Here is a 17,922-nt window from a genome sequence, read left to right as displayed (position 1 = left end):
CTTGGGACATTTTCTATGCTAAAGGTCCTTCCCTAGGAATTGTACCTTGACATGGTGAGAAGGCTTGTTTACCCCCATGATCCTGAGAGCTATACTGGTGGGAGTATAACACCTGTCAGGGTCACCAAAAAACAAATGAACACAGAAAACTGTAGGACCGAGTCCCCACAGTGTTGCACTTTTACACCATCAGGTCCTTTCAAGCCATTTCTGGTGACATTGCCCACATTAGTCAAACTTTAATCTATCACTTTACCAAGCAAGTCACTGAAGTCTTGTTTACCCAGAGAAACACTTTTGCCATTTCCCCATTGGGAAATTCAGCTTCCAGTAGATACAGAGCAATAACATAAATCTGCTTTAGTGAAGAACATGCATTGTGCTGGGTAGTGAAGTTACTAATACACTTGCTCCTATTAAAAGCCACTTCTTTTATAGTCTGCTTGGATGACCATCACAAATGAATCTTGGCTATTTCCTATTTTATACTCCAATGTGAGGCATTCCATGTACCACAAACCTCATTAGAACATGCAAAATCCTGGATCCCTGGCGAATGTACTGTAAATGAAGGCTAAATGTGTTTGGCAGCAATCCTCAATCTAAGGTCACAACCTAAAAGTGGGTTGTGGGAAGGACACGCAACAATCTTCCCCCCCCCCCCGCAAATCTCAGTTTTCCCTTCATCTGCTACTTTCCAGGCTTTTGAAACCCAAGCGTGGCATCACCTATTCCGTGCTTCATGATTTACCTCATCTTTTACTCTTTACAACTGTGATGGTATCCTGTATGATGGGCCTTGACCTTGGTTTCTCAATAAAAAATGCCACCCCTTATACAGAACTACCAATAAACAATCTCCAAAAGAGAATCATTATTGCTTGTTGCCTGGGCAAAGTGGGGTCGTTCATTTCAGGCCATATGCCAAACTTGGGAAGATCTACAGTGCCACACTTGCCTTTCAGAAAAAGTGACACTTGACAGCTCAATAAGGAGAAGCAGATAAAAATTTTAACCAGGTGGCACTAATTATTTGTGGTATCTGGTAAGTTATACAATTCAGGACTTCACATAAGAGCACATTAGAAATTCAAGTGCAAAGGTCAGGGTGCCAGATCTGTAGCCCACATGATTTTCCATTCTTTAAAACCAATGGACGGAAAACTGCATAGACTGCAAAGCAAGAGCATTACACCTCTGTGCCTGAATTCCCAATTTGAGGTTCCCATTGCATGAAACTCTGTGCTGGAGAGCTAAATTGTAAAATGTGTCATGTTGAAAAAAAATTCGTATATAAAGTACACAGTGGATAGCTTTATGATTTGCAATAAATAGAAGCTAATTTTTGATTCAACATTGATAATTGCATTTACTTAGTTGTAGAACAGTACTATCAGTTAGGAACTGCTTTCACATCCCTTACCATGAGTCTTGATGATAATGGGTTTGTTGTTGCTCCCTCCTGCTGACTGTATAACTGAAACATCCAATTTCTCTGTCGAGATGAATGGGGTCACTTGATGCTTCCTTATTTCTCCTGATATACATATATATATATATAGAACATGGTTAAATGTATGGTAGCAATAGACCATTAAAAAACTATTTACCAACATCTTTTGCAACTGCAACCATGGCACATTATTTCTCCTAGTCATTTGACATGGTCAACCATTCCACCTTCCCCCACCACCTCTCTTCCATAGTCCACCTCCTTGGGACTACCCTTACTTTGTTCCACCATAACCAACACATTTCCAACAATGGCTTCGACCTCTTGCTCCTTCACAGTCACCTCAAAAGTACTCCAAATTTCCATCCTTGGCACCATTTATATTATTTTTTGGAAGGGGTAAGTTTCCACACGAATGCTGATAACATTGAACTCTACTTCTCCACCACTGCCATCATAGGTGTTGTCAAGTAGATTGTACAAAATAAAACTATGGATGAGCCACAATTTTCTCCAATTGTGCATCGGCAAGACTGAATTCTTCCAGATCAGGTCCCACCAAAAAATTCCATAGCCTTGTTCCTGACTCCATGCTTCTCCCCAGGTGCTTGCTCAGGCAGCACACAACTTCAGTGTCTCATTTGATCTTGAGCTGAGCTTCAACTATATTCTATCCATCACCAAGACTCTACTTCCACCCGTGTAATATTGCCAGCCTTTATCTTATACTCCAGATATGGAACCTTATCTTTGTCTCCAGACTTTACCTTCTCCAACACCCTCTTCACTGGCTTCCCCTGTTCCATTCTACACCAACTCCAACTGGTCCAAAGCTCTGCTGCTCCGATCTAGTTCTACACTATGTTTCTGCCTGCCCATCACCCTGATCTTCTGACATCCATTATGTCCCAGTCCCCCCGCCCCACCCCCAACACATTGAATTCAAAATCATTGTATGCATTTACAAATCCTTCCACAGCCTTGCTACTCCTAACCTCAGAAGCCACCTCCAATTTTATATCCCACGTTGTACTCTTTGACCTTAACTTCCTGTGCACCTCTCCCCATCTGGGTTACCTGTCCCTTTGTCTTGTTATTACTTTCTCTGCCTTTAAAGACTGTTCAAAACCTACACTTTCAAGCATGAAAGGTTCCTTAACACAACCTTTTACAATGTTTCCTAATTCCTCTACTACTGTTCAGCATTCATTTCTAACTATGGAGCACCTTGGGATGTTTATTGTGTTTAAGACACCATATAAATGCATGTTATAGGTTATATATACACCACATTTGCAGTTACTGGCTGGGAAACATTAACCAGTGACGTTTCATCTTGTAGCAATGATATTTTTATCAACTGAGTTGTAAATTGAGGTGAAAATCTTCACTAGCCCACACTGTGTTCATCATGTCCTGCCCCCCTTACCAAGCTAAGTATCCTTCAGCAAAAAACATCACAAAAGCAGAAACCAGACAACTCTGCAACACTCTAGAACCTTGCACATTAATATACTATAAATACCAAATAACGTTTAAAGTATTTTAAATGGTTTTTCCACACTTACAAATGTATAGTAGGTAGAGTATTGATTGAGCACTGAAACATTAATAGCTTCATTCTATCACTGAGGAAAAGCTCAAAACTACATAACTAAAGTTGTGCATGACAAGATGACGAGGAGTGCTTTAAGAGGCGTGTGGAGCAGTCTTCTATATTAATTGTATAAAGATTAGATAAGAAACACAATGTATTTGGATGCTGCATTGAACTCAGAAGACATGAACACAATAGTTTGTCCGAAAATTCCCTGGACTCAGGAGAGGACCCGGCAGATTGGAAAACTGCTAATGTAACACCGTTATTTAAAAAGGGTAGTAGGCAGAAGGCTGGAAATTATAGGCCAGTTAGCCTAACATCTGTGGTGGGTAAAATTTTGGAGTCTATTATTAAGGAGACAGTAACGGAACATTTAGATAAGCATAATTTAATAGGACAAAGTCAGCATGGCTTTATGAAGGGGAAGTCATGTCTGACAAATTTGCTTGAGTTCTTTGAGGATATAACGTACAGGGTGGATAAAGGGGAACCAGTGGACGTAGTGTATTTAGACTTCCAGAAGGCATTCGACAAGGTGCCACATAAAAGATTATTACTTAAGATAAAAAATCACTGGATTGGGGGTAATATTCTGGCATGGGTGGAGGATTGGTTATCGAACAGGAGGCAGAGAGTTGGGATAAATGGTTCATTCTCAGACTGGCAACCAGTAACCAGCGGTGTTCCACAGGGGTCGGTGCTGGGTCCCCAACTCTTTACAATCTATATTAACGATTTGGAGGAGGGGACAGAGTGCAACATATCAAAATTTGCAGATGATACAAAGATGGGAGGGAAAGTAGAGAGTGAGGAGGACATAAAAACCTGCAAGGGGATATAGACAGGCTGGGTGAGTGGGCGGAGATTTGGCAGATGCAATATAATATTGGAAAATGTGAGGTTATGCACTTTGGCAGGAAAAATCAGAGAGCAAGTTATTTTCTTAATGGCGAGAGACTGGAAAGTACTGCAATACAAAGGGATCTGGGGGTCCTAGTGCAAGAAAATCAAAAAGTTGGTTTGCAGGTGCAGCAGGTGATCAAGAAAGCCAACGGAATGTTGGCTTTTATTGCTAGGGGGATAGAATATAAAAACAGGGAGGTATTGCTACAGTTATATAAGGTATTGGTGAGACCGCACCTGGAATATTGCATACAGTTTTGGTGTCCACACTTAAGAAAAGACATACTGGCTCTCAATGCAGTACAAAGAAGGTTCACTCGGTTAATCGCAGGGATAAGGGGGTGGACATATGAGGAGAGGTTGAGTAGATTGGGACTCTACTCATTGGAGTTCAGAAGAATGAGAGGCGATCTTATTGAAACATATAAGATTGTGAAGGGGCTTGATCGGGTGGATGCGGTAAGGATGTTCAAGGATGGGTGAAACTAGAAGTAGGGGGCATAATCTTAGAATAAGGGGCTGCTCTTTCAAAACTGAGATGAGGAGAAACTTCTTCACTCAGAGGGTAGTAGGTCTGTGGAATTTGCTGCCCCAGGAAGCTACATCACTAGATAAATTTAAAACAGAAATAGACAGTTTTCTAGAAGTAAAGGGAATTAGGGGTTATGGGGAGCGGGCAGGAAATTGGACATGAAGCTGAGTTCGGATCGGTCAATGCCCTGTGGGTGGCGGAGAGGGCCCAGGGGCTGAGTGGCCGGGTCCTGCTCCTACTTCTTGTGTTCTTTAGATTTGTGGTTGGGATCAGATCAGCCATGATCTTATTGAATGGCGGAGCAGGCTCGAGGGGCCGATTAGCCTATTCCTGCTCCTATTTCTTATGTTCTTATGTTCTTAATCTCACAGTATCACTTACCATTAAAAGCAGGCCCATACGCGAAGAATAAGTAGTACATGTTGTTGGCCGCTCTTTGTGCTGTTGAAATGTTGTTTCTTGTGACGAATGAGCATTGAATAACCCCATTTTTATTTGCAACAGTTATACTGTCTACTTCACCCTGTGTATGAATAATCATTGTTATGCCTTTTACATCATGTTTCAGGGAAGCTTTTGAAGCTTCTACTAGGAATTAATAAGGACCGCAGACTGCAATCGAGGACACAAATTCATAGTGTGCTTCTGTATTCTATGGGCTATCTTATTAGCATTTGCACTGCATGCTATGCATTAATCCAGGCTTCGGTTGTGCACTAGAGTCCAAGTTTAGAATATGAGCCCAGTCCCTCGAAATGGGGCTCGAACCCACAGACTTCTAACCTGGAGGTTTGAGTATATCAGTTGAACCTTTTCATCAGGCTCGATTGTATTTTTTTAATGAAATATAGGGCACGGTGATGCTTTTTATACAGTCTATTTGTGTACAAGTTGAAGATTTTACCAGCGGCTCAGTGAGAGGACGTGATCTTCCTGTGGAATAGGCACGTTGAACTTGTATTTTTCCAGCGGAGTCCAAAACACAAATGTAGATATCATCATTGCCCTAGATATAAAATGGAACCAGTCAATGACAGGATGCCTCAAAAAAAAGAAATGTGTCAGGTAGGGCAATTTAAGCCATTCACACATTTTCTTGCTGTTGGATGTATTTGTACCATTGAGAATTTCAAACATTAGTTTATAATAGCCAAGCAATCCAGAGTTAAGTGAATAGCCCATAACTCATTCTTGCTGAAACCAGTGTAGTATTCTGTGGACATTAAGCATTAGTTGCAGGATTACTTTTAATGTTAAGAAACTTTGTTCCCCTCTCCCAATCTAAGTGAGCTGAAAAGAAAAAAAAATTAACTTTGTTGGAGACTATATGTACTTTCACTGGTATTTCGCCTCTTCAGGAAGACCTATTTTGGCGTTTGACTCTTACCTGATGGTCAGCTGAGTGGCCTTCTGCTATGGTGCCATTAGCACTGTGGGAGAACCTTCACCACACGGACTGCAGTGTTTCAAGGCGGTGGCTCATCACCACCTTCTCAAGGGCAATTAGGAATGGGCAATAAATGCTGGCCTCGCCAGCGATGCCCACATCCCATGAATGAATAAAAAAGTGTCTTCACTGCAAATCACAGATCAACATTCTTTGCCATTTGGAATGTCAATTGCGAGCCATCCATACCAAGTACTTCAGTCCGACTAACTACAATGTATATAGAGGAGATCCAGCTCTACCAACCAGGAACGGCATTCATTTTGACCAACATTTAGACTACTTCCTAAACTTACATCTTATACATATCATCTTCCAAGATTCCTTACCATTATTTTGTCATCTGAAAAGCCAAGCGAGATGTAGCCATTTGCCTTTCCACTCATTTCAAATCGCAGGCCTTGGTTACCCACTGAGACGGAAGACATAAAGAAACAGTTCGGATCCCTGGCTGGATTGCACTCTGCGGGGTTACTGAAGCAAAACTTTCTGATCCCACATCCATCACTAGAGAACTGGGTCTGAACAGAAGATGGTGGTAAATGTCATGGTGCTTAAAATTAGCTTCATTCTCTGGTTTTAAAATAGTTGTTTGCAGTGAAGCTGCGTGTGTGTGTGTGTGTGTGTGTGTGTGTGTGTGTGTGTGTGTGTGTGTGATCTACTCTGACCTCTTATTTTTGTGTGTCATAGGAACAAGTAATACTGAAGTTTGTAATGACATCAAAATTAGCATGCATGTTAATTCTGCAGGAGGACAAAGACAGATTCGCAGAGTGGGCGGATAGGTAGCAGATGCAGTTCCAATGTAAAAAAACGTAAGTAGTACATGCGCTAAATGACAATATTCATAATACAGGAGTGGAAGCACAGAGAAATCTAGGCCTATAAAAACATAAAACTTTAAAAATGTTGGATTGTAGGTAGAAAAGGCTACATAAAAGGCAAATGAGATTGTGTTTATATACAGGGCCACTGAATACAAAATGACAGGAAGTGATATTGAATTTGTACGAGACTTTGTTTAGATCATGTTTGGAATATCATGTGCAATTTTGGACACCCTCTTGTAGGAATGTTATAAGATCTATGAAAAGTGAAGACTCCAGGATTGGAATGAGCGATTATAGTTATGAGAAAAGGCTCAAAAAAATTGTTTCTTTGCTCCCCTGCCCCCACAACTAGAACAAAGGTTGGGGATCTAATACAGGTTTTCAAAATCATTGGTGGTTGTGAGGGTACATAATGAAAGATTGTTTCCATTGGTTGGCAAAAATCAATACGGAGCAAGGGGAGGGGGATGTTACAGACTCAGGATTATCACCAGAACAAAAGGGGAAGTTAGGAGACATTTTTTCACACAAAGCGCCATTAGAACATATGGCTATTGAGACAGAGACTATCATTTAAAAAGGGATTTGGATTTGAAAAGCAAGTATGTAAAAGCATATGTGGAAAGGGCAGGGAAATAGGATTACAGTTAAGGAGCCAACACCAGCAGAGACATGGACCAAATGGCTTTCTTTTATGAATCAGATCTTATAGTTCAATAGCCTTGTTCCTCTCATTGCTGCACATTTATTAGAATTGTTAAGTCATTTCAGTGGTGATTATGGAGAAGACTACAGTTCAAGTATACGAAATCTCAACTTACTGTATCGGAGCTTGAGGTTGAGCTGATCCCCTGTTGAGTGGCAGTACTCAAGGTTGTGGCTGTGGTAGGAGACACACTAGTGACATTTCTTTGGATGGTCCGCGATTTGACCTCAGTCCAAAACGTTCCGAAATTTTGCACAACAGTGGCTCTAAAAAAAAAATGCTATGTATAATTAGAAGGGTATTGTTATTGTGATATAATTTTGTTTGTGTTATAAAGTTCTAAGCTGCCAGTTAAAAGGAGTACTCCAGAATAAGACTTCATAAATGGACTTATCCTTGGTGTTCCCTTTTTAAAAAGGGTTAAGTTTTGATTTTTTTTAAAAAAGGGCTGCAGCTGGGCTCCCAACTGGAGCTGCCATTTTTAAGTTCAGAGAATGGATTACCCAGCCTAATACACTACACAGTAGAGAGATCAGCCTTCAGACCTGTACACAAGAACACACTGGCTGAATGTTACATCAAAGTGGTGCTTGTAATCCAGGCTCTGACCTCAAATGATGAGTCTGTCATTTGAAGATAGACACCAATGGGACACTCATTCAAGAAAGGACAGGAAAAATTCAGGGGTGGGAGAACCTGCTGTGCTCGTGTTTACCTCCAGTTCATGAGTGACATCGTCATAAGCTGGGAACCAAATGCCTCTCAGGCAACTGTCTGGGTCAGTGAGGGGCAAAAATAAGTCACAATGGTTTTGGGGGGGGGGGGGGGCAGAGAAAGAGATAGGAAACATAAAAGAAAACAATAAAATATTTAAAAATCTACCTGAATTCAATGTTGTCTGTGTCCGGTGCAATCCAAGTGACTGTAATCTCTGTTTTCTCAGTTGCTGAGTTATGACTTACAGCAGAGTTCTGTGGAGAAAGGTTTGTACATGAACCCATTAATGCCAACCAAGAGATAAATGATGTAAACCAAGTTCTTCGGTATTGTCACTTATGCCTTGAAATAACCTTATAATTGCTACAGCTTCAAGATTTACATTTTTAAAATTAATCTCAATAACAAAAATACAAGAATCCATTTCAGTAATTATGCCAAATTGAAAACATTTAGCAAAAGGTGAAAACTGCCTTTTAAGGCAGACCTGTAAATAGTCAATCGTGAGATCATAGATTACAAGACTGTATTGAATTGCATCATTTCAAATCTCTGCGTAGATTCAACTGACATTTAGCACCTGGACTCAATAAATATCTACAACTGTGATGCAACAAAACTCTTCAAAATAGAAAGAGTCATTTTCACATTTCTTGTACTATAGCGAGACAGGACAGCTTGACCCAAGAGTGAGCAGTATCACCTGAGCTAAAGTAGTGGCATCCAAGATGAAGACATGTCAACTTCACACACAAGCCTAGAAATTACTGTTTGTAATATTAGTGAATGAACGCTTATTTAATTCGTATTAAATTCCTCTGTCTGCTATTTTAATGTAGGCGCTAAAACAGCAGACAGAGATCCATCCTACAAATGTGACTGGCCCATTTTTTGATTGAGAGGGTGCTTTTCTTGAGCTAGCCACCGAGAGGGGACAAGAGCATAATCGGAGTACTTGACTTTGGATTTTCTCTTCCTCGTAATGGGCAGCACTCAATTACTGTTCAGAACTGCCTGGTGATGGTCTGGGCCAAGATCAGAAACTGCTGGAGCAGGGAATCATGGAGGAAGAGTCCATGTCCTAACCATCTGAGCAACAATACATCGGTACAGCAAAGTGCTGCACTACTGAACTACCAAACACAACCTTTAGCCCAGAAATTACGGTTTGCGATAATAGCAGATGTATTAAATGTTCATTTAATATTCCTCTACCCACTATTTTAACAGAGGCAATAAGAGGTATATCACAGGCACTTGTTAAACATGTCGGCTATTATCACCTTATAACTCAACTGTGTTGAATTATGCTTTACCTGAGCAATACACATTAGTGTGCACAACACTGTTAGAAATAAATCTGGCTGTTATTCACGACTGGAGAACACAATTCAGAATTTTGCCACCATCCCAACAGGTGATCTCTAACAGCTTACCACATGGGCACTCCCATCAATATTGCAGTTGAGGAGCTGAGCTTGTGAATTTATTGTATTGAAGGTGCCAAGTGGCACGGCGGGTGAGGATCCAGCAGCTCGAGTTTCCAGCAAAAATCCTTTGAAGTTGACTCCTGACTGGCTTTTCAGTGTCACTTAAAACAAAATATGCAGATTCAAGAAAAAGTGTTTTTATTTTTTAATAACATGCCTGCAACATTTAGGATAGTTACTAGTTTTCATCTGAAAAAGTCATGTACAAATACAGTCTCAAGTAGGGAGACAGCAGACAGCACCATTGACAGATACTGAGCATCGCAGGTTGGAATGAAACACAACCACAAATCTGGTTCAAGCTCATTCATGTAAAACCTGAATTGATGCAACTTTGGGTTAAGATCTGCTTGTCCCTTTTTATAAAAAAAGGCAGCATCAGAGGTGTAGAGGATTCCTCTGGGCCGTGTGCTGCAGTTTGGTCAGTCCCTTTTAAGTTTTTAACCTCTTTGTGACAAGTGGTTGGCTGAAGGGCTAACATCTGTGGCTATAGCCGAGGTGACAAAGCTAATTGCCATACATTCCTCCAATCCGTGCTCCTATCAAATGAAGCACCACATCCGGAATGGTCATTTTGTCCAATCACAGAAAAGCATTCAGGTTAAATTGTGTTCCAAAAAAGGAAAAAAAGCAAAAGGTTTTGTATCATTTACATAATAAAAATGGTGCTTTACGGTATCTGTATTCTTATTAGACATGCTATGGACAGACTTTGGTTGCAAAAGGAGTTCCAGCAGCAGTTTTAATAGATTCACTAATATAGTACCTGAGATTGTGTCCCCTGGGTTAAAGGTACTGTTACTTGCAGTGATAGTATATGGTGCAGCTGATGTTTGTGCATTGGCCCCATGCCTGGGCATCATATCAGCACAGGCAGAACTAACTTGTCCATTAGGATATCCCAAAACATACACCGGGAAGGTGGCAGTAATAAAGACCAGCACAAAACAAGTATGTCTCCTCATCTGAAAAGATAAAATACCCATCAAATAACCCATCTTTCATTTGCTACAGTGATTATATTTTCTCCTATTAGTTCTCTGAAGTTCAAATTCTCCATGCATCTTTGAAATGCAGAGCGTACCAGCCCATGGGTTTCTGTGACCTCAGCCACTCTGGGACCATGTGACAGAAAATGTACTTATGGTAAGGCAATCTGGCCAATGGAAGTCTCTCCTCCACCCAATTAAAGAAAGCCCAATAAAAAAAATTACACAATAGAATAAACTATAAAACTCTTTGACCAGTCTGGAGTGGAAGGCTTTCAGAAGTGGAGTGAGTGTTAAGTAGGCTAAAGTGGCAGCCAATTTACACAGCAAGGTCCCACAAGCAGCAACTGGATGAATTACCAGTTAATCTATTTTTGGTGGTGTCAGTTGAGAGGATTGTTGGCCAGGATACTGAGAGCTCTCCCTGCTACGCACCATGGAACAGCGTGGAAGTCGACAAGGATAAGGGGTATAGGTGTGCAGGACTTTGTATATGAGTGGCAGCAATTTGAATGAGTTGGAGTTTATATGTAGCATGCAGCCTGGAAGTCCAACTGGGAGAGCATAAAGAAATTAAGACGGTTGCCTAGTATAAAAAGGGCTTGAGCGCATAATCTAGGCCGACACTCCAGTGCAGCAAAGAGAGAGCGCTACACTGTTGAAGGTGCCATCCTTTCAATAAGACTTAAGCTGAGATCTACTTGCCTGTTCCAGTGGATGTTAAGGATCCTACGGCACTATTTGAAGTGGAACAGGGAGTCAGAATTGCATATTGGTCAATGTTCCTTCTTGCAATCAATGCCACTTAAAAACAGATTGATTAGTCATTCATCTAATGGCAGTTTCTGGGGCAGAATGTTTGCTCCATTTGCCTACATAAAACCAGTCACTGCGCTTTAAAAGTAATTTTTTTTTTTAATATAAAAGTGTTTTAAAAAAGGTGCTAAATTAATACAAGTAATATATCAAAGTCTAACTGCAAGCTCTCCAGTCATTAAAGCAGTTTAATTGCCCAGTAACAGTTCACTGAAGATATAAAATATGGAGCATGTCTGAGTATTCCCAGCAGTGCAAGTAGTAACTAGACTGCCTACATTTTGTAAGGTGGCAATGGTCCTGAAATTCCGTTGCAATTCTGTTGGTCTCCCGCTATAAATTCTGGCAGAACCACCCACAGAAATGGCTATTTTCAGTAGTTCATGTTTCGATGGGGGCTTTTTCAGGACTAATGTCTCTTTTAAAAAAAGTCACCACTTAATGGCTGGGATGGGAATCTGGCTGATACAACACAGCTTGTTTACAGATCATCGTAAATGTTTTTGCTGTTGTATTTTACATCATAATAAGCTGGCATGGAACGCTGTACAGTGATTTCAGATAAGTCATTAATACTTTCATATACTTCAACCATTAACTAATCCACTAACACACGTAATTTCTTTACCCTGAGAACTGTTGGGAGCATAGAATGCTTTTGCCATAGGGAATAGTTGAGGAAGAGACCACTGCACCTCTAAGGGAAGAGTGGGTAAATATTTGAAGCAGAGGGAGGTAACAGGATCAGGAAAGAGGGATTAACTTTGGAGTTTGCTCTAGCAAAGCCTTGACAGATACAATGGACCAAATACTGCCTTCTCTGTTGTAAAATGTCTATGGTTCCACACAATTAAATGCTGGTTGGGTTCATGTGACATCAGTATCTCATCACTAAATCAGAGAACACCTAAGTCAGTGACATTTTCCATATCTCAACAGATCTCAGCAGCAGCAATGTTTTAGCATTTACCGCCTCTGGCAAATAGATTACGTGACTGAATTTGTGGAACATATGTCAGAAAGTCGTCATTTAAAGAAAATGTCAGTCGATAAACAAAATAAAGGAAATGAATAATCCAGGAAATTCAACTGATCTGATACTGCCATTTTCTAGTGAGGTTTTGAAGAATACAGATCTACACAGCAACAAAGGCATAAAGGAAGAACTCTTCACCAAACTCTCACGATATATGTTTTCCACAACAGCTAAAGTGACAGACTAGCACACGAGGGAGGTAAGCTGGGGTACAGAGCTATGATAATCAATTGTGCACAGTTTCAACAAGAGTGGAGCAACAATCCAAGGAATTTATGGCACAACATAAATAATATGATTTGTATGATCAGTAAGTTCGCTGATGATACAAAAATTGGTAGGGTGGTAAATAGCGAGGAGGATAGCCTCAGTCTGCAGGACGATATAGATGGGTTGGTCAGATGGGCGGAACAGTGGCAAATGGAATTTAACCCGGAAAAGTGCGAGGTGATGCACTTTGGAGGGACTAACAAGGCAAGGGAATACACAATGAATGGGAGGACCCTAGGCAAGACAGAGGGTCAGAGGGATCTTGGTGTGCAAGTTCACAGATCCCTGAAGGCGGCGGAACAGGTAGATAAGGTGGTAAAGAAGGCATATGGGATACTTGCCTTTATTAGCCGAGGCATAGACTATAAGAGCAAGGAGGTTATGATGGAGCTGTATAAAACACTGGTTAGGCCACAGCTGGAGTACTGTGTGCAGTTCTGGTCGCCACACTACAGGAAGGATGTGATCGCTTTGGAGAGGGTGCAGAGGAGATTCACCAGGATGTTACCAGGGCTGGAGCGCTTCAGCTATGAAGAGAGACTGAGAAGATTGGGTTTGTTTTCCTTGGAGCAGAGGAGGCTGAGGGGGGACATGATTGAGGTGTACAAAATTATGAGGGGCACAGATAGGATGGATACTAAGGAGCTTTTTCCCTTCGTTGAGGGTTCTATAACAAGGGGACATAGATTCAAGGTAAAAGGCGGGAGGTTTAGAGGGGATTTGAGAAAGAACTTTTTCACCCAGAGGGTGGTTGGAGTCTGGAACTCACTGCCTGAAAGGGTTGTGGAGGCAGGAACCCTCACAACATTCAAGAAGCATTTGGATGAGCACTTGAAATGCCATAGCATACAAGGCTACGGACCAAATGCTGGAATATGGGATTAGAGTAGACAGGGCTGATGGCCGGCGCGGACACGATGGGCCGAAGGGCCTCTATCCGTGCTGTATGACTCTATGACTCTATAATAGCAGAACTCACTTGCACTTAATTTTCAGGGACTTTTACAGTGTAAAACAAACCCAATGCCCTTGATGCGCCATTCTAATGGCAAAAGTCTGCAGGAAATTGTGGGCCAATGTTACAGAAAATGATATGGACACCCTGGACAGGAGTACATTAATTATCATTTAAAAGAGCCTCCAGCATTAAGAGAAAGAGCACAACATACAAGACACTGACAGAATGATCCTGTCTGTAGTGGTTTGTTTAACAGTTGGGTATTTCACAAGCTACCATGTTTTTCATTAAACAAGCCACACCTATTTGCACAAAATACTTTTGTTGTTGATTAAAAAAAGGCTATTAATTTACAATTGACAAATTTCAGATTTTGTTCAAAATCTGATTATTTCTAAAAGTTGTTTGTAGCTTGTTGACGATAGAACCTTTGAAAAACTGCAAAGTTATGCTGGCAGATATTTGCCAATAGATTTTCTGCTTTGCCAGTAGATTATTGGCTTGGGTGCTAACTCTGGAAGCTCTTTGAAGCAGAGGGAGGTAACAGGATCAGGAAAGAGGGATTAACTTTGGAGTTTGCTATAGCAAAGTCTTGACAGACACAATGGACCAAATACTGCAAATGTTGCATTTACCTTATTAAAAAAAGAGTATCTTTACTTGTGGTTTTGTGCCAGCAGTTGTTGTGTGAGAAGTTCCAAGAACTAGAAGGCCACCTGCCAGCAGGCAAAGTGAAACTGAAGGTGGAGGAAGGAGTTGCAGGGTGAAAACTAGAGGTGGGAGAAAATATGATTCCACAGTAGCTTAATAGTAACTCACTGAAATTGCACCAAAAACTAATAGATGCCCCTCATAACCAACGATAATTAGGTGTGAGGATGACAATTTTAAACCAGGAGCCTCAGTCAGAGCCAATCTGTACTTGATACGTTAAAACTGTTTGTCCAACCTGAACCAAACCGAGAGATTATGCAGAGAGGCAGCAGGTTTGGGACACTTCTCACAGGGCACATCATCCTAAACTCAGCTCAGCACCAACATTTCTAAACAACTCCCTGGGTTCCAACTCAGAAGTTTACAACATGGAAACAGGCCCTTCGGCCCAACATGTCCATGTCGCCCAGTTTATACCACTAAGCTAGTCCCAGTTGCCTGCACTTGGCCCATATCCCTCTATACCCATCTTACCCATGTAACTGTCCAAATGCTTTTTAAAAGACAAAATTGTACCCGACTCTACTACTGCCTCTGGCAGCTCGTTCCACACACTCACCACCCTTTGAGTGAAAAAATTGCCCCTCTGGACCCTTTTGTATCTCTCCCCTCTCACCTTAAATCTATGTCCCCTCGTTATAGACTCCCCTACCTTTTGGAAAAGATTTTGACTATCTACGCCCCTCATTATTTTATAGACTTCTATAAGATCACCCCTAAACCTCCTACTCTCCAGGGAAAAAAGTCTCAGTCTATCCAACCTCTCCCTATAAGTCAAACCATCAAGTCCCAGTAGCATCCTAGTAAATCTTTTCTGCACTCTTTCTAGTTTAATAATATCCTTTCTATAATAGGGTGACCAGAACTGTACACAGTATTCCAAGTGTGGCCTTACTAATGTCTTGTACAACTTCAAGACATCCCAACTCCTGTATTCAATGTTCTAACCAATGAAACCAAGCATGCTGAATGCCTTCTTCACCACCCTATCCACCTGTGACTCCACTTTCAAGGAGCTATGAACCTGTACTCCTAGATCTCTTTGTTCTATAACTCTCCCCAAGGCCCTACCATTAACGGAGTAGGTCCTGGCCCGATTCGATCTACCAAAATGCATCACCTCACATTTATCTAAATTAAACTCCATCTGCCATTCATCGGCCCACTGGCCCAATCTATCAAGATCCCATTGCAATCCTAGGTAACCTTCTTCACTGTCCACAATGCCACCAATCTTGGTGTCATCTGCAAACTTACTAACCATGCCTCCTAAATTCTCATCCAAATCATTAATATAAATAACATAACAGCGGACCCAGCACCGATCCCTGAGGCACACCGCTGGGCACAGGCCTCCAGTTTGAAAAACAACTCTCTACAACCACCCTCTGTCTTCTGTCGTCAATCCAATTTGCTACCTCACCTTGGATCCCGTGAGATCTAACCTTATGTAACAACCTACCATGCGGTACCTTGTCAAAGGCTTTGCTAAAGTCCATGTAGACCATGCACAGCCCTCATCTATCTTCTTGGTTACCCCTTCAAAAAACTCAATCAAATTCGTGAGACATGATTTTCCTCTCACAAAACCATGCTGACTGTTCCTAATCAGTCCCTGCCTCTCTAAATGCCTGTAGATCCTGTCTCTCAGAATACCCTCTAACAACTTACCCACTACAGATGTCAGGCTCACCGGTCTGTAGTTCCCAGGCTTTTCCCTGCCGCCCTTCTTAAACAAAGGCACAACATTTGCTACCCTCCAATCTTCAGGCACCTCACCTGTAGCTGTCGATGATTCAATAAAGGAATTTCATAGAATGATAGAAATCACAGCACAGGAGGAGGATTCAGTCCCAGTACCAGCACTCTTTCCCCAGGTCCTTTTATATTCCTCCTATTCAAATATTTATCCCATTTCCTTTTAAACGAAGTTCTAATGTCTGCTTCAACAGCCACTTGTGGTGAAGCATCCCATGGTCTAATAGCCCTCAGTTGAAGAACGGACCTTCCTTCCTTCTCTCCCCCCAAAATCATGGTTCTTCCAGTGAGAATCCTCAGTCTCTGTCCCTTGGCCACGAGTGAAAATAACCTTTCACTCTTTGACCACAGTAAAGTCCCCAGGTTTCACTCACCCCTTCACTGGCTGATCCCCTCTCGGCGCCCCTCTCACTCACCAACATTACTGCTGCTTCTACTCCTAGCTCTGCAGGAAAGGCTGGGCCCCACCGAATTCCGCAGTCTTCCACTCGTCCCCCTCCACTAGATGCCCAAATAGCTCGACCTCCATTCCCGATTCCCGAGTCCCCCCCTCCCTCCCTCCCTCCCTCCCTCACCCTGACCCGATTGTTCCCGGTGTACCAGCCAGTCCCGGGTCCCGGGTCCCGGGTCTCGGGGGCTCCCTCTGCAGCGGGAAATTTAATCAGCAGCGCTCAGGAGATCCACGCTCCATTCCCGGAGCTTTGGCAACCCGTGTGTTAATTGAGCAATTGGTCAATTTTGTTTCTAAAGGGACATCAATGACACGGCCAGTGCTCTCCGCCAGACGTGGGCGAGAATGAGGATTCAGGACTCTCCAGACACGTCTGTACTGGAGAATGATTCCAGATATTGCAGGGAATCTCTCAAACATCTCCAGCTTTTATCTTTCATTCATAACTGTTACCTAGAACATAAGTGTTCCAATAGACTATCTGGAGTAAACAATACGAATAAAACCTCCAGGTGGGAAATTGAATAAGATCCCTGGATCAGGAACATAAAAGTCACTCCACATTAAACATTGCTACATCATTAATACACAATTACTACTGACATTGGAAATAGTGTGGATCTGGGGTACGGCTTGCACTCAACCTACAACCAGATTTACTGCAGGGATGAAGAACTGCATATGGTTCACTGCATTAAAAGTTTCCTTCCCTCTCATATTAGAAGTTCATTTGATTTAAAAGTACGCAACTTACCTTACCATGGAACAGCAGCAGCACTAATGAGAGACTATAAGGTGTGTCAGAGTCATGATACTCCAGCAGAAAGCTCCGCCCATTATATCGATGACGAAGACCTGTTATGATAAATGAGCAAAAACATTCTTGCCGCAATTTCCTACTTTTTAGTACTAGGAATTAAAACAGTAATCTGACGATCGACAGACTCAATTATTCGTCACAATGTTTGTAATCTGCACCCATTGACATAACTTCCCCGCACAAGGAATTGGACAAGTTTACGTGAGTCAGTGATAATTCCCCAAATTTAAAAAAAAACTACCCAGTATGGTGTGAAAATTAATGACAGTGTCCTATGGTGTATAATGTTATTTGAACTTTTCGCTTACATTTCTGAGTTTATGGTGAATGATCCAATAGATTTTGTGTTAGAATAGAGGACAGAGCAAATGACATGAGAGCTCTGTATTTTAAATTAGCTCAATAGGATAAAATGCATTAATTCACATTAAC

The 17,922-nt window shown here is 41.6% G+C and overlaps 1 protein-coding gene across 1 annotated transcript in view; it reads right to left on the bottom strand.

The window, feature by feature from the left end:
- The window catches only part of zgc:163022 (putative ferric-chelate reductase 1), a 33,398-nt gene extending 22,755 nt beyond the window's left edge, over window positions 1-10,643 (bottom strand). Inside the window, exons 1-8 of the mRNA XM_067989668.1 lie at window positions 10,445-10,643; window positions 9,625-9,779; window positions 8,354-8,442; window positions 7,587-7,737; window positions 6,265-6,456; window positions 5,393-5,494; window positions 4,870-5,011; window positions 1,424-1,537 (exon numbers count right to left, since the gene is read on the bottom strand). Of these exons, the coding sequence (XP_067845769.1) occupies window positions 1,424-1,537; window positions 4,870-5,011; window positions 5,393-5,494; window positions 6,265-6,456; window positions 7,587-7,737; window positions 8,354-8,442; window positions 9,625-9,779; window positions 10,445-10,643 (1,144 nt within the window). The remainder of the gene's footprint in view (window positions 1-1,423; window positions 1,538-4,869; window positions 5,012-5,392; window positions 5,495-6,264; window positions 6,457-7,586; window positions 7,738-8,353; window positions 8,443-9,624; window positions 9,780-10,444) is intronic.
- Between the last annotated feature and the right edge of the window lie 7,279 nt (window positions 10,644-17,922).

This window comes from Heptranchias perlo, chromosome 9 (assembly GCF_035084215.1).
Source record: "Heptranchias perlo isolate sHepPer1 chromosome 9, sHepPer1.hap1, whole genome shotgun sequence".
NCBI lineage: Eukaryota > Metazoa > Chordata > Chondrichthyes > Hexanchiformes > Hexanchidae > Heptranchias > Heptranchias perlo.
This window is presented reverse-complemented; position numbering and strand designations above follow the sequence as displayed.